This window comes from Tenrec ecaudatus, chromosome 1 (genome assembly GCF_050624435.1).
Source record: "Tenrec ecaudatus isolate mTenEca1 chromosome 1, mTenEca1.hap1, whole genome shotgun sequence".
Classification (NCBI taxonomy): domain Eukaryota; kingdom Metazoa; phylum Chordata; class Mammalia; order Afrosoricida; family Tenrecidae; genus Tenrec; species Tenrec ecaudatus.
In genome coordinates, this window is record NC_134530.1 from 186,294,802 (window position 1) to 186,312,868 (window position 18,067).

Sequence of the window (18,067 nt, forward strand, 5' to 3'; positions counted from 1 at the left end):
GTCAGCATTGACTCAATGGCAGTGAGGCGATGTAGACAGGTGGGTACGCATCTAAAGATGTGAAATTTGTGTAATATTTTCTGCATAGGCTCACACTCTCCATAAACATGAATCAGCAAGAATTGTTTTGAAACGCATTCTTACCTGCCAAAACACGTTCTTAAGTATAAAAAAGTCCACGTCCAAAGCAGCCACAAATATTATAATAGGGTAAAAATAGCAGTAAAGAGAATAACTCGATGTGTTTAGAAAAGGGAAGATGAGCTTGTGCACCTAAAGTAACAAAAGAAAAAAGTTAGTCTGCTGCCATTTCAGTATTGAAAATTAGCATGATGGTATGCTTATGCAAATCAATACAAATTTGAGAACATTCCAGTCTGAAACTAAAGAGAATTTCTATCAGGGTCTTCCTGGCGATCTCGGAGTAAATCTCCATCTAGCCTTGAGACCGGCCGCCAGTGTGCGCCTCTGCTGTTCCGAAAACTGTGCGCGTTCGGCTGTGCGCACATTGCTCAGAGGAGATCACCCGTGCTTTCCAAAGTGCTTTCTTCCATTGATGCTACCCAAGCCTATCTTAGTCGCTCACCAAAATCGTTTGGTTATTTAATATTACGCTGTTATGGACCCATTTTCATGTGCATTGTGGGGGAACTGCAAGACCCACGCACCTATGATTATAATTTCCCAAACATCATTGCTTCCCTCCACCCAACAACACACAAAATCTATTGCTGCCAAGTCATGGAATAAACGCAAGCAGATAAAGAATAATATAGATATAAGAAAATCTCTACTTGTTTTTTTATTAAATCTTGAATTCTAATGCACAGCAATGTAATTCATAACAATTTTCCTTCACTCTTTCCTTTATTTTTAAAAATGACAATGCTTATACTTATCTAGGATTACATATTTTTATATTTTCCATACTCTATATCAGAGTATTATGTACTCTACATTCTGACTCCTAGCAGCCCTCTTGGACTAGAATAAAATTGCCGCTCACTGGGCTTTCTTTTTTTTTTGAATGCAGACTGCACTTTAATAATCAAGACAATTCAGCTGGGTTTTTTCAGAAGTGTATTTCAAACAATTAGCATATAACCTATATACAACAATATTGCTGTGATTTTAGTCATTTTACATTTAAGGGCTCAAAATATATTAGGTTCACCAAATAGCATCTTCCATGAATGTCAACCAGGGTTTCTTCAGAAACACTCCACCTGGATTGTAAATATGAGTGTTAATCAGTACCATTGATTATCAGTATCCAGATGATAAAGTCACACACAGAATCTCACCTCTACACACAAACAAGGTCCAATTGACTCAAGGGAAAAGGCTGAGTTGTGTAGGTCAGGTTCACAACCTTTAAAAATGAGCAAGGGCATCCCAGTATAGTCACTGTAGCCATGTATTTGAGGTTCACATTTATAGTATCAGACTGGAGACCTAAATGTGTCGCTGGGCTTTCTAAAGCGGCCCACCTGGATGGAAGCAGCTGGTGGGCTCACTTTGGCTACCTTTTGGTTGACAAACACTTAACCTGCTGCACCATCTTAGGATGTAAAAATCTTTTAGTGGTTGTGGAGAGAAAATGAATGCGTAGCTAAGAGTCCATACTACGTCTATAGGACACAAACCATCAAGGATGCACACAGAGAATGAAAACACAACAATAGAAACTCTTTGAATAGTCCTTCCTAATTAGTGTATTTGTGTTTAATTGATTGTGTAAGCTTCTTTACTTCATGGTGCCTTGATTTCCTCATCTGTAAAATGGGCATAACAGACATCATTGAGCTGTAGTGGAATGAATTAACTGAAAAGTTCATAAATTAATAAGTATGAAGCACTCAAAAAGGAATATATTTAAAATTTAAAACTGTTGGTTACAATAAATGGTAACACTTCAGGAAAAAATATATATATAATCAAAGGTCAAGGGCCAACCAACTGCGGTTCTCACAGCATATGGGGCTCCTTGATAGATATATGTGGCTCTGCAGTAAAACCGAAAATGAACATGATGCTGTTATGGCTTCATTTAAAGGATATTATTCAGATAATGGTGATTTCATTTGTTTTTAAAATTATATTTATGGCTCCTAAATGAGTTTTAAATTGTGTGAGGGACAGGACTGGGTCTTCTGTCTCAAAAATTTGTCAGTCCCTGTCATAGGTAAATAAAGCACTTTCTTTTTTTAATAAAGAAAAGAGTGGAGGAAATTGTTGTTGATTACATTGCTGTACATTTGAAATCAAGAGTTAAAAGTAAGTACAAATTTTCTTGTATCTATAGTATCTTATGTGATGTGGGTGTACATTTTGTCTGCAGTAAGAAAAGAACATGCCTCACCATGAAAATAACGGCTGCCCTTGATGACAAAATTCTGCCCAGGTCCCAGGGGGACCGGAGGGGAGGAGTCAGTAATTGAGTTTGTCTTAGGGGCTGGGGAGGGGTGGGGTTGAAAAGAAAGAACAAGTACTCAAAGGCAGATGAAGAAGAACCCAAGAATGAAATCAAATTTACCTCACTTCCAAATTAGTGTTTTACCTTAGGCATTCCTCCATTATATTTCTCTTTCATTAGATGGTTTCTCTATATAGTACATAGCAAATGATATTTTAAAATAAATATTTACATTAAAAAGCCTGCACTCAGAAGTGTGAGTATGAATGGGTCTGCTTTGAGTCTTTGTCCTCTGAGTCTCTAAAGTGTTGTACATACAGTACCATTATTAATCGAGTCTCTAAATTGTATATACAGTACCGTTGGAAACTCTTGGGCCATTTGTCCTACTATAAATCCTGATACAGAAAGAATCAACAAGTCAAGGACTCTGGAATTCTTTATGCTCGCCTTCAAAATTCCTAAAGAAAAGCATATTTTTTATTTAGACATAATTTATATTGTTCAAACATTTCATTAATATCTTCTTTCTCTAATTTTAAGCACCGAGTGTAGTGTGATTACAGATTAATAACTGACGGCTGTTAGGAAGGCCATCTATTCACTATAAGACTTTTTCTTAAATTTTCTATTGTGAACTGTGTGAAGATTTCCAGAGCAGATCATCAGTTTTACATTAAACAATTTATATGCATTTAGTTTCATCTCATTCATTGCAATCCCCTTAATGTAACATCATTTATCGTATGTCCTCCCTGTGTTTCCTATGCCAATCCTTCTTTCTTTCCTACCCCCTATGAACTTTGTCCTTGGGTAAAGGCTCTTGATGTCTGTTGGTGTCAAATGGTTGCCTATTCTAAGGCACTCATACCTCATGAGTGTTAATTTTCCCTTAATAAGCCTATTGATTGTTTGACCAAAAATTGAGCCAGGGGGCAAGTTCATTTCCAGACATGAAGGAGGAATAAAGGCCACAGTCTCTGAGGCTCCACCAGTCTTTATTCAACCAGTGAACCTTGTCTCATTTACGATGTGGAGTTATGTTCCACCTTTTCCCACTCTATTCAGGATTTCTCAAGGTGGTCCCTTTCATAGAGGCTCATAGGAGTAGCCAGACACCAGCTAATTCTTTGGATCTCAGAGTGGTGGAAACTGAACCACATGTGATCCAATACTCTTTTGGACTAATTGTTCCCATGTGCTTTTGATTTTCATGCCCCGTGTTTCCTCGGGGAGGAGATCATTGGACTGCTACCTGCAAGGCCAGTAGTTTGAACCCACCAGCCACTACATGGACTAAACATGAGGCTTTCTGCTTTACAGCCTGGAAACCTACAGGGGCAGTTCTACCCTACCCGTTAGGGTGGCTTTAAGTCAAACTCAATGGCTATAAGTTGAGTGTTTTTATTTGGACAGAGAGAACAATTGCTGCACCTTAGATGTCTTTTTACAGCGTTTGCCACTCTGTTGCTACTCAGCAAGTAGGATATTGAACTTTGTTAATTACCATAGTGTCCCCTGAGACTATGGTTCTGATCCCTTAGGTCCAGTGACTCATTCTCCCAAGGTGGTTCATTTTGTCTAAGAAGTTTTCATATCTTTGCCCCCTGTATGCTCCACCACATTCACGGATATATGGATATAGTAAATACTCCTATACAAGTATCCTCTGCCAAACATTTAAAAATTTGAAAGTATGTTCTTGCTCTCCCTCCCACACCCATTCAATCTGTGTTTCTGTCCATGATCAGCATTATTACAGAATTGTGTAAACCTCTTGCTGCCTTTATCTCTTGCCCCTTTTGTCAGTGTCTTCCTATGCCTCCACCATTTTTAGCAATTCTTTTCTTATTGTATGTTGCCTTACTCTTTACCCACTTTCTTGAAATCTGATTGACTTCTCCATTTGTAACAATACTATTTCCTCTTCTTACAGTGTAATTGTCTTTATAACAAATTGATATTTTGGGGTCTTTACTTTCAGTCCTGTAGGTTTGTTGTACTTTGGATACTTCCATAGCTGGGTGACTTCTGCATGGTGTCATCAGGGACACTAATCTCAGGTTGTCTAGTGTTGTTGGCTATTGGTCCCAGTAGGCCCCTTTCTTATTTCTGCAAAGTTTCTCTGGTTTTTACAGCTTCCTTTAGTTTCTATTTATTCACAATTGTCCTAATTTCACCATCATATTTGAGGGACAGTTTTGCTGATTATGTGATTTTTGGTTGCCTTCTTGCTTTCATGGCTTCTGCTGAGAAATCAGAGCGTAGTTTTTTGGTTCTCCTTTGTGGCTTATTTTTCATTTTTCCTGGGCTTCCTTCAGGATATTTCCTTGTCTTTGGTTTTGGAAAGTTCAATTATGATATGACATGGAGATTTTTCTTTTGGGGTCTATTCTGTTTGGGATTTGTTCAGTTTCTTGAATGCATATCTTTCATGATGGTGGGGAAAATTTCTTTTAACAACTCTTCAACGATTGTCTTTATGTGTTGTTTTATTTGTTTATTTGGTCTCTTCTGGTTCTGGCATTCCAATCACAAGGAAGTTCCTTCTCTTAATGGAGCCCACATCATTCTTAAACTTTCTTCAGACTTTTTGTTCTTTTATCTGATTGTTCCCCTAGAAGATTAGTATTGAGAATTTGTCTTCAATTTCACCAATTCAGTCTTGCATTGATTCAGTTCTACTCCTTTTCCCTTACAGGATATTACCAATTTCTGAAATCTAGCATTAATCTTCTGTATTTCTGTTTACCACTTTTGCATGGTTTTTAATTTCTCATTTATTTTGTGAGTTTGTTCTTTTAGTGTATTCCTGAAGTCTTCTCAATTGTTTTACTTGGTTTTGTCTGCAACTTTCTTGATCTTTAAACCTATTGAAATTATCTAAATATCATTCTTTTGAACGTCTTATCAGTTAATTCTAATACATTTTATTCCTCATAAAGACTTCTGGCTCTGTGTTTTGGTGACTAGTTTGAGCCACTCTATCTTTTTCTTCCTATGAACTGAAATTTTACAGTTTGTCACAAGATATTGTGGTATTAGTATTTGATTGATGAATGTTGGTGTGTTTTTAGCACTCATCATCTGTCCCCTTACACCTGTGGGACTTATAGAGAATGTGAATATGTGCACAGTTCTCTGATGCCTGTGGTACATGGCTGGGGGTGGATTTGTCTAGTATTGGCTGTTGTCTATCAACGATCAATTGGTACAAGACTCTGTAGCAGCTCAGGGGGTGAGGATACATGAGGTATGGATATGGCTGGACAGACCATGTGGGCATTGTTGTTTCCCACTAGATTGGACAAGGGGGGAAAGAAAGAAAAAAAAATAATACAAAAGGAAACAACAGCAAAAAAGGCTGGGAGAAAGCAGGCAAACAATAGCAAGAAAAAATAATTTAATAACTAAAAAGGAAAAGGGAGACAAACATCAGGGAAGAAAAAAAGAATAGAAAAAGTGAAAAAGCAAAACTAGGGAGGAAGGAAGAAAAGATAATAGGAGAGAGAGAAAAAAGAAAGAAATGAGAGGGGAAAAGAGAAAGAAAATCAGAGAAAGAATTGATAAAAACCAGGGAAAGGGAAAACACACAAACAGGAGCAAGAACAGGACCTAGAAAGGGACAAAAAGAAAAGACTGTGGAGGGCAGGTGCCCAGTAGGAGTTGGCACCCTCTGCCAGCCAAGCTGCTCACGAAATAGGGTCTGAGGGGAAGGAACTTGAGTGTCCAGTCCTAAGTGGAGTTCCTAGGTGTTTCTGGAGTCAGGGCACTTGATTCAAAAGTAGTTGGTCCTGGCTCAGAACGTGACTGAGGTCAGGGCGCATGTTCTCAGAAGGAATTCTTTGGGGGCCTAGTAGACAGCTGAAAGGGTAGGTATTATAAAAGAAGTTCTTGTCTACCCATGAGGGTCTAGAGGCTGGCACTGTAAATTATGGTGGTCAGATGAGGTGGAGTTCACATGACTTCTGACTCAGGATGGTGTACCCGAAACCAAGTCTATGAGGGCTTGGCTCTGACTTCAGGAAGATGTGGGGAATGTCACCAGCCACTGGGTGAGTGAGAGGGAGTGCTGACCACTTCTCTGGTCACCAAGAGGGTATAAGTAACATGGGAGGATCTCAATTTTCTCATCACCATTCATCAATGTATATTTGTGTTCTCAGGATAGCTTCAGACCAACTGGCAATGCACTGATGTGTCCTCTCGTCGCTTTTGTTCAGCATCTTCTAGTCTGCCAGCACTCAGGCCATTTCGCTATCTCAATCCACTTCTCTTCCATTTCCTCTGAAAGTCAGTGTTCTAGGATTATCATCTGTATCTATTTCATTTGGTCATGTGTCTTTGTTGTGGAGAGTCTGTATAGCCTGTGTTCTTAGTCTGCCATTTTGCTGGAAGTCCCAAGGATCATATTCAAAGACACATACAATGAGGCATCTTTTATAGGTGAGTTTGAAATATATTAAAGTCCCAATGACCTCTTGTTGGTCCACCTAATGGCACATTAATATCACTAAGTGAGCCAAACTTCATAGCTATGTATATTATATCTTAATAGCTACTAATCCTAAATTATAGAAGATATATGGAGTACAGTTCTACTCTAAACATTTTGGTTCTCTATTAATCAGAATTGACTCAGTATCAACTAACAACAATAAGCTACAGCAACATGTATGTGACAGAACAAATCCATTGCCACTGTTGTTGTTGTTGGGTGCCATCAAGTGGGTTCCAACTCATAGCAACCCTATACACAACCAAACAAAATGCTGTGTGGTCCTGTGCCATCCTTGCAGTTGTTTCTATGCCTGAGCTCATCGTTAGAACCACGGTGTCAATCCATCTTGCTTTGGCCCTTCTTCTTTTTCACTGCCCCTCCACTATACCAAGCATGATGTCATTCTCCAGGGATTGGTCTCTCCTGACAACAAAGAATGTCAGATGGAGTCTAGCCATCTTGCCTTTAAGGAGCACTCTGGCCATGCTTCTTCCTAGACAGTTCCATTTGTCCTTTCAGCAGTCCATGGTGGTTTCAATATTCCTCTCCAGCACCATTATTCAAATGCTTCGATTCTTCTTCAGTCCTCCGTAATCAATGTCCAGCTTCCACATGCATACGAGACAATGGAAAATACCATAGCTTGAAGCAGGCACACCTTAGTCCTCAACATAACATCTTTGCTTTTCAATACTTTTCAATATTTCCAATATATGCAGCAGATTTACATAATGCAGTGCATCTTTTAGTCTCTTGACTGTGCCTTCCATGAGCATTTGGGAACTTCAACCTTTTCACCATTTGCTATGATGTCAACTATTGGTCCATTTGTGAGGAGCTGCATCTTCTTTATATTGAGTTGTCATCCAATTGACTGAAGTATTGAAGACTCCAATCCTTGATCTTTATCAGTTACTGCTTCAATTCCTCCTCACTTTCATCAAGCAAAGTTGTGTCATATTCATACATCAGTTGTTAAAAGCCTTCATTTGATCTTGATGCCACATTCTTTATATAATTCAGCTTCTATGATTATTTGCTCAGCAGAAAGATTGAACAGTTATAGTGAGTGGGTAAAACACTGATGCACACCTTTCCAGATTTTAAGCCATGCAGGGTTCCTTTATTCTGTTTGCATAACTGTCTCTTGTTTCATATACAAGTTCCTCATGAGCACAAGGAAGTGTCATGGAATTCCCATTCTTCTCAAGGTTATCCATAGTTTATTATGGGCCACACAATCAAATGCCTTTACGTATTCAATAAAACATAAGTAAACGTCTTTCTGAAATTTTCTTCTTTGAACCCAGATGCATCTAAGATTAGCAATGATACCATTGTTCCACATCCTCTTCAGAAGCCAGCCTGAACATCTGTCGGTTCCCTGTTAACATACTGCTGCGACCATTGGATGACCCTGAGAAAATTGTACTGGCAACATCAATGATATTGCTCTGTAGTTTGAGCGTCTTGTTGGGTTACCTTTCTTTGGAATGGCATTGTCATTGAGTTGATGATTCTAATTCATAATGGCTTCCAAACTGCCCGTATCAGGTTTCCAAGGCTTCAAATCTTTTTTCCTGGAGTGACTGGTGAATTTAAACCACTATTATTTTGGTTACTATTCAAACACTTTGCCACAGAACCACCAGGCTCCTTCTATGCACTAGAACAAGAACCCAGTGCCATTGGGTCCATTACAACTCACAGTGATCCGACAGGCCAGAGCAGAACTACTCCACAAGGTTTCTAAATCTACACAAGTGGATTTGAACTGCTCACCTTTCCATTTGCTGCACTTCAATGACCACCATTGCTCCATATGTACTATCATCTCCCTTAAAGCCAAATATTTTTAACTGAGATCCAAACATAAGAGAAAACACCATTTGCCAAGCAAGGAATAAAATACACGTATTATTTTCTAGCCATATGCATTTTCTTGCTTTGAAACTCTATCATGATCTAATTCCTTCCCTTAGAGGGAATTTTTAAACTACAATCCAATTAGTTATACCTGCCAATGACAAGAGTTATGGGCAGCTTTGTACCTGCTTTTCCCAGTATCAATCAAGCTGAGACAGTAAATACCTATTGGATACTTCTTACGTGTAAGGTCAGGCAAAGACATACTCTGCAAATGTTTTCTGCCATTCTATTGACTGGTGGAGTGCTCTTGGAAACAATAAAGGATCTATAGCTAGTGAAGTTCCTGGTGGCCAACGCTTTCTAGTGCCTAAAAAGATCATAGCCACTCGTGAGTGTGTTAAAAATCCCAAGGAAAGAAAATTCATTTTCTGAAGAGGCTTCTTAGATGTATTTGTTTGAGGTTTTTATTCTCTTCTCAGCTCTGCAAAAGAATTCTAAAGCAAATACCATTTTCCCAAATAAATGTGCTTTTACAAGATTTCAGAAACTCTTCCCTGATTGCTAGATTGTGGTTTTGGATATTTTATCTGCATATGACTCGCCATATCAGCTGAATTTGTAATCATTGCTTAAGAGGCCTCTGTTTGTGAAGCCGTTAATAAATTCCCCTTTGGGGTGGTGAGGCATCTTTTCTAGAGGAAGATCATATAAAAACCAATAGCAGACAAAATTGACAAAGTAAACTAACTGATGGATCTGATATCAGATTCATCCATCTACTTTCTGAGTGTGCCCTTCCCGAACACGGAGCAGATATTTTGATTGTGCCAGGCCTGGCCAGCAAGACAATGCAAGACTCTCTCCCTCATCTTTGTCACCAGAGCCTCATGTCCAAATCTTTATAGTTTTTCTGACCACCTTGCATCGGAATTATTTTGGGGCTCTCTCTCCCCCATGAGAGGGATCCTTGAGGTTAGTGAATGTCTTATTCTCTTTGTATCCTCAATATTTACCACACTGTCTTTCTGAGCAAAGTTAGTAAAGGAACGTAGTATAGACATCACGGATAGTTAAGTACCCAGGTGGATGACATTCACGCACATCATTTCCTTGGACCCTTTATTATTGTGGTAGAGTGGTAGTCACTTTCCACATGAAGAAAGGTTCAGAGGACAGAGGAGGGGTGGGATTTAAGAAAACCACTCACCTCCCAACGCAATGATTGAACAGATAAGCATTGGGAAATTCAGCTCTCCTTCTGGGTAGTCGGCAGGCCTCCCGCACATAATGTTGTTTTCGCTCACACTAGACGTATTCATGTTTCCTCCGCTCTTTCCAGTCCCGCTTTGAATGTGTGGAGTGCACCGCTACAGACCAACCTATTTAGGAAAAGAAGAAGAAATCCACCGCCATAGAGTGCATTCCAACTCCTGGCATTTTAGATGTTACTGTAGAATCATACCCCACTAGTTGTAATCTTAGTGGGATCAGCTTGTTATGCTGGGTTCAAATAATCAACTTTGAGTCTAGTAATTGATCACAAATTATTTGCACCATTTAGGGACCTCACCTGTTTTAATATACAAAAGATTAAAATGAGACCTACCAGGACCTAATTTATCCACAAACTAACTAACATTGTACCACTCTTGGACCTGCACATTGTGGTTTTTGTTTTTCCCAAATTCACTTCCACGAAGTCAATTCTGACTCATGATGATCCTATGGACAGAGAATTGCCCCTGTCGGTCTGCAACACTGTCACTCTTTATGGGAAAAGAAAGCCTCCTCTTTCTCCCACGGAACTGGTGGTTTCAAACTGCCGACCTTGTGGTTCGCAGGCCAGTGCATAACCAGTATGCCAAGAAACATTAACAGCAGCCCTGCATCACTATGTCATGATATGCTAATGTATTTGCCTTCCCCATTGGAGAGTGAGTCTCCCAGAAGCCCGAGCTAAATACCAACTTTCTTTAAAGGTGGGTATGCATTATGTGAGAGATAATAGGCTCTCCACAAATATATGATAAATTCCTTGAGGGGCCAGGAGCAAGGCTAAATATTAAATTCCTGGTTCTGAATGGATACAAATCATTTTGAAATTTCCTTCTACTTTTCCAACCCACCCATGCCCACCTTTACCCTCTTCTCAGCCCCCTCCAAAGTCCAACATGGAAAATAACAAAAAAGGCCAAAGTTGAGTCACACCAGTTAAGAAGGGAGTGAGGGTGAGTAACCTAATAATAAAAGAAAGGACTATCTTAAATGAATTCAGAGATAAGTCTCCTTTCCTATGTACTGTGTACAGCATTTGGCAAATGAGTAGGAGGTGGAATTTCATGCCCTCCCAATCCCCCTCAACTAGTTCCCTTAAGTGAGACATAGTCTGCACAAATATATGTAGTGATCCTGAGGATTTATTGTATTTCTCCTCGTATCTGGCTTTAATCTTAAACTCTGAAATGTTCCCAAGGTATCCCCAATGACATTTCAAACTCATTTCACCCCTTGTTTTACACTAGTTTGATTTACAGATTATGGTTCTAGCGTGAAACAGAGAGGGGTGGGGTGAGCCGAATATAATTCAAAATGATACATCTCCAAAATATTTCATCTGCCCCCCAAATAGTCCTTCAGGTCCCTAACATCTTCAAAACGTGCTATCCCTACTTATCATTACAACATCACCCTCAAATCAAGTTCCTCTCCAAGATACCAAGACCAGTGATGTCTTCTTCCAAGATTAAGTTGGTCCAAAATTGAGGCCAAGATGAAAACTCTCGAAAATCACAAAGACCAAACACCCAGCTCTATGACTGTTTGCCAGGGACAGTGCTGCCAACTGATCATTCACACATGCCCTTGCCTAGTTCCCATTGGTTTCTGACCAACAAGCTTTCCTTCTGATTGGCTACTTATGTTACCCTCACTCCCAATCCAGAAGAAGAGCAGTAATTCAATTCCAAGGAAGTATGAGTTTCTTAATACTCAAGCGGTGTCTATACTCACAACTGTTTTAACTGTTGTTTTTAGTGTGATATGTTAACTGACATGGTCAAAGATGTTGCTTATCTGGACAGAACCTCTTTCTATGCATTTTTAATATACTCTACTTTTCTTTCTCCAATCTATCCAGTTGGAGAAAGAACCTAACCTTTTTCAATGTTGTCTTGTTTCATGATTCATTTTCATTCATCCTTTTTCACTTGTTTCTTTGGCTTCTTTTTCAGCATTTCTTACTCATATTCCCCTCTCAAATTCCTACGGTAACTGACTTTTGAACCTTAATTGGAAATAACAATGCTGCCTAATCTTTACAAAAGGAAAAATAATACCCCATTCCATGATGCCTGATACACATTTTTGTTTCCAATTCTCACTAAAATTTAAATACAGTGTCATTAAACACGTGAACATTACTCATTAATGTGTAGTTTACTTTCAAAGCCGTTATTTTATGACAATGAGATATTCTCTCATTCCTGTGCCACCCTGGTCAAGGGTATCCATACAGTCTTTTCCCCAGGACACCAAAAATAATGTAACAGCCGCAAGGCTTCTAAGTCTATCATCAACCTTCTCCATCACTGTGTATCAATGAGTCTTTTGACAAATCAAAGTTATAATTCTTGTTTGAGTAGAGCTGTCCCTAATTGCAGCAACCATTGTTGGTACCCCCATCTCACCACCACCCCCCAAATATTTTCTTTACATTAATGAGAATAAATAGGGTATAGCTTGGTGTGGCTCTTTTAAATTGCCAGCCCCACCACTACCATAAATGCTAGGGATCATGTTTGAAAGTAAAAGTTGTGGGCCAACTCACCCGCCGAGCCGACGACCGAGGAACGAACGTCTCCGTGCCCTGTTGCTCGCTATGTCTGGCTCTTCCAGTGTCGCCGCCATGAAGAAAGTGGTTCAGCAGCTCCGGCTGGAGGCCGGGCTCAACCGTGTGAAAGTTTCCCAGGCAGCTGCAGATTTGAAACAGTTTTGTCTGCAGAATGCCCAACATGACCCCTTGCTGACTGGAGTGTCTTCAAGTACAAATCCCTTTAGACCCCGGAAAGTCTGTTCATTTTTGTAGGAAGATGAATCTTTGAAAGGTTTCCTAAGCCACTTCTCATGAACCAGTGAATATTCAAGGAGAGCTGAATTTGAAGCTTGTACAAAAGCTTATCTTCACAGTTACATGTGCCATACTATACAAATTTCTTTTGTCAGTCCTTAACATCTACCTCTCTGAATTTTTATGAATTTCTATTTCACAAGGGTTGTTTTATATACACTGGCATCTGCATATAATAAAATACATAGTACAAAAAAGAGGAAAAGTTGTAAACCTTCTCTCCTGAGCAGCCCATTCCTTACTCTTCCTCATCCTGCCCTACTTATCTGTTCCAATTACTAAGCTCGCTGCCCGTCCCCGTTCTCATTTTCACCCTAACTAACCTGATTGCCTTGACACGGACTTCTCTCAACATTGAGTTTGGCTCTCCTCTCAGCTGCACTGCCTCAGATCATTTTGAGTGATGCTCAAATGGTTCTTCTTCATTCCCATGCTACTGTTGTCCCTTCAGGCTCATCTGGTTTACCTAGACTTCACTGGTAGGATGCCAGCAATTTTAACTGGCAAAGTTTGGAATCTCCATAGCTTTTAGTAAAATTTATGGGGGGAAAAAAGAAAACATGGACAAAATTCATAGTTCTAGATTAACGATAGTTCTGAAAACTAGAGATAAACATATAGCTGAAATAGAACATCCAATTTCTCTACCTTATTACCTTTCCCATGGGGTTCTAAAAAGGCAATAATGAGCTTATATCTCATCATCTTTTTATTAATAAATCATTTTATTAGAGGCTCTTACAGCTCTTATAACAATCCACACAGCAATTGTATCAAACACAATTGTACTTATGTTGCCATCATCATTTTCTTTTTTTTTAAACATTTTATTAGGGGCTCATACAACTCTTATCACAATCCATACATATACATACATCAATTGTATAAAGCACATCTATACATTCTTTGCCCTCATCATTTTCAAAGCATTTGCTCTCCACTTAAGCCCTTTTGCATCAGGTCCTCTTTTTTCCCCTCCCTCCCCGCTCTCCTCTCCCTCATGAGCCCTTGATAATTTATAAATTATTATTTTGTCATATCTTGCCCTATCCGGCATCTCCCGTCACCCTCTTTTCTGTTGTCCATCCCCCAGGGAGGAGGTCACATGTAGATCCTTGTAATCGGTTCCCCCTTTCCAACCCACTCACCCTCTACTCTCCCAGTATCGCCCTTCACACCCCTGGTCCTGAAGGTATCATCCACCCTGGATTCCCTGTGCCTCCAGCTCCTATATGCACAACCTCTGCTCTATCCTCTGTACAACCTCTGCTGTATGCAGACTTGCAAGGTAGAATTCGGATCATGGTAGTTGGGGGTGGGGGTGGGGAGGAAGCATTTAGGAACTGGGGAAAGCTGTATTCTTCATAGGTGCTACATCGCACCCTGACTGACTCATCTCCTCCCCTATACCCTGTGTGAGGGGATCTCCAGTGGCCAAAAAAATGGGCTTTGGGTCTCTACTCTGCACTTCCCCCTTCATTCACTGTGTTAAGATTTTTTTTTTATGATGATGCCTTATACCTGATCCCTTTGACACCTTGTGATCACACAGGCTGGTGTGATTCTTCCATGTGGGCTTTGTTGCTTCTGAGCTAGATGGCCGCTTGTTCATCTTCAAGCCTTTAAGACCCCAGACACTATCTCTTGTGATACCCGGGTACCATCAGCTTTCTTTGCCACATTTGCTTATGCACCCATTTGTCCTCAGCGATCCTATCATGGAGGTGTGCAGCCAATGATATGATTCATCATCTTTTTAAAGCCAGAGAAAATAGACTTTGGTAGTTTGGGGGAGTTGCAAGTTAGGGACTCCCTACTGTATTTTCTCCCACCCCCACCTTCTGATACTAGACTAACATGTCTGACTGAGGTGGACTTCTGTTAATCATAGTTCTCCTTTCCCTTCACATTGTAATTCACTTACGTGTGGCCATAGGACTCAGACAGAACAAATCAGATGGTTCCTGGGGAGAGAGATTTCTGGCTTCATTTGCATTAATCAATTGTGATAATGACTGCCTAGAGCAGCTGGGGGCCATCTCCCTCACTGAACCCAGGAAGTCCAGCTACAGTCTGAAAGATGATAGCTATTTTTGGATACTTCTGACATCTTAACAAATCACTTTACAATACCACACTCAAACCAAAACCAAACGCACAGCCAATGAATTGGTGCCGATTCAAAGTGACCCTGCAGAAGAGGTAGCTCGCTCTTGTGGGTTTCTGAGACTATAAATGTTTACAGGAGTAGAAAGCCCCATCTTTCTCCTGCAAAGCAGTTGGTGGTTTCAACATGCTTACCTTTCAGATTGCAGCCCCACCTCACAGCCATTATACCACCAGGGCTCCTTCAATCCCACACTATGTTCAATCCCCACCCATACCCCAGCAACCATTACTTAGTTTGAGAATTTTTTGCCATCTAGAAATACTAGGGATGGAAAGCAACTTCAAATGTAGCATGTATTGGCTCCTTGATATTTAACTTTTATTTGAAAGTGTAAATGTTCCTTTTGAGTGCTTGAGCACTCTATTTGGAAATATCCTTAGCAGGATTGCTGAGCTCACTCTTACCACCACCACATATCAAGCGTCCCTTGCTCCAGCTACACCTAGAGGAGTAAAGACCTGGTGATCTACTCTTGTAGCAACCACAGCCTAGAAAATTCAACGGAGCACGTCTGTCTTGTCACATGGAGTTGCCATGAGGGCACCTTGACTAGAGAGCACCTTGTCTTCCGCTAATAGTCTACTTGCACTCTGCAAGCTCTCACGGCCCTCCAGCTTCTGCCTACCACCTCGTTTCAAAGTCAAATGCCATACAGTTTAGCTTCCTTTCCATGCGTGCCTTTCCTGGGACTGTTTTGCCATTCACATGTCATAGTGGCTAGCTTCCAAGTGGGAGCATCTATGAGAACCGTATCCTTTTTTTTTTTTTTTGCTGTATAACAAACTAAGATAAAAACTGAATACCTTCAAAACAACAACAATCATTTATTTAGCACAACAATCTGAAGTTTCAACAGGGCTCGACACAGGAGGCTTGTCTAGGCTCCATACATATTAGCTGGGATGGCTTGACAGGAAGATCCACTTCCATGAGACTCATTGTTCAGATGGCTGGTCGGCTGGTCGTGCCTACTAGCTGGCAGCGCAGTGAGGGCTGTGGGCTGGAGCCTCCATTTTTTTGCAAGCGGGCTTCTCCACAGGCTGTCTTGCCTTCCACGTGTCGTGGTGATTGGTATCCAAGAGGGAGTGTCTCCTGGGAACTAGGTGGAAACTGCATCCTTCTGTGTGATTTGCTCTGAAAACCCCGCATTAGCACTTCTTGTAGTCCCGGGCCTGCCCAGATTCAAGGAGAGAGAATAGAGATCCGCACCGTTCATCAAGACTACATGATAAGAACATGGAGACAGGAGATACTGGGGTGGCCATCTTTGAAAACACAATCTCCCGCATACTAGGTAAAACGTAAGGGTGATGGTAAGACCTTTACAATGCAGAGCATCCCAGTAAGCTAACTCTGGAGCAGTACTTCTCAAAGGCCAGACGGCGGCTCAGTTTGGACTCATGACTAAGAGTTTACCATGCAGTCAGTGAGTTGAATATCATTATTTAAAACCCAACAATTACAACAAAAGTTTCATTATACATGGCAAAATGAGAAAAATATGTATAATATACAGACATGTAGTAAAGCTCAATTTATACAACCGGAAGGGTAGAGTCTTACATTGTGATTATATCTTCCTGTTTTTTTCTGGTATTAAATTGTCTTTTCTCTTATGAAATAATAGTGACAAAATTGTTCTCTTAGTAGGATCATGTCCACCCCCTCCTTTTAAAAAGTATTGTCCTGATTAATAAAATATAAAAACCTAAAGAACCACGATCTAGCAATTTTCGTAATACTGAATTTGCTTGACTACCTGTTAGATTGCACGGAGGCTTTCATGTGCTTTGAAATAGTAATACTTGTGCATGCAGGCAGCTCAACCAGTGGGGAGGGGATGCGCTAAGATAGATGTGGTGGTGATTGTACAATTCCTCTTGTTAGGATTCAACGGTAGAACTATTCGATTATATGATATGCAAATTATGTGCTGATAAAACTGTTGGGGGAGTGAAGAAATAGTAATCATGGATTAAATGTTCACAAAGAATTAGGCAGCTACTAGTGTTACAACTCAAGCCATAAGGATATTTTAAGTCTGCTGTGACTGTAATTCACTGAAACCGTAGGAAACAAGAAGTACTACATCTCTGAAAACAGACTGAAATTATACATCTACAGATACAAAGCAATATGCAGATCTTCATAGCCAAGGAATATTTCAAATGACATAGAGGAATCCCTTGGCAATAAACAGGTTCACATGCCTGAAAAACAATATGATGTTCCAAAAGGCTCGTAAGTAGAAGCTCGCAAGAGAAACTACCCATAGATTCATTGTGCTCTGTGTGTGTGTGTGTGTTGGGTGGGAGGCTTGTTTTCTACAGGGGCTGGAGGTTAAATGGGGTACTAGCATAAGCAAGGTATGGAGATAAGGATTTGGGAATCCCTTTTATAAAGGTAAGCATGCACTACAAATGAATGAAGAGATAATTATTTCCATAAATCAAATAGTACTAAAGAAGAATTTATTCACTTATCATTTACTAAGAACTTACTATCTTACAGATATCTTAAAATATGAGGGAAATTAAGACAAGGTCCCTACCCTCAAAAAGCTCACAATCCCCATGAGGAGGAAACATGTGAATGATTAACTAGACAGTAACATGAGGCGAATAGTACTGTGAATACCCCAGAGAAGACGGGTCTTACCCTATTGGGGATAGGGAAGGTCATGTGCTGGAGATGTGTAGCTTATTTCATTAGGCATCAGGTCAGAATTTTGAGATATTCAAAATATATAGTATAGAGTTCAATTGAAGAAGAGAAGCTTAAGAGTGAGTTGGAAAGCAGTTTATAAGGAATAGAGGAACCACTGTGGCATAGAGGTGCTAACACAGGGAGTTTCACGAAGACGGCACAGACATCATGTCAACAGTGACAGGCTACAGGCCGAGAGATTAATAAAGAGGAAATAAAAATTAACCGTTAATAAAAATTAACTGTTAATAAAAATTAACAGTTAATAAAAATTAACAG

General features: G+C 40.0%; 1 protein-coding gene and 1 pseudogene across 1 annotated transcript in view; one reads left to right on the plus strand and one right to left on the minus strand.

Moving 5' to 3' along the window:
• The window catches only part of SLC9C2 (solute carrier family 9 member C2 (putative)), a 98,360-nt gene extending 88,255 nt beyond the window's left edge, over positions 1-10,105 (minus strand). The window contains exons 1-3 of the mRNA XM_075541189.1: positions 9,994-10,105; positions 2,777-2,877; positions 145-273 (exon numbers count right to left, since the gene is read on the minus strand). Of these exons, the coding sequence (XP_075397304.1) occupies positions 145-273; positions 2,777-2,877; positions 9,994-10,105 (342 nt within the window). The remainder of the gene's footprint in view (positions 1-144; positions 274-2,776; positions 2,878-9,993) is intronic.
• A 2,502-nt stretch (positions 10,106-12,607) lies between these two features.
• LOC142437219 (guanine nucleotide-binding protein G(I)/G(S)/G(O) subunit gamma-5 pseudogene) lies at positions 12,608-12,971 on the plus strand (annotated as a pseudogene).
• The last annotated feature ends 5,096 nt before the right edge of the window (positions 12,972-18,067 follow it).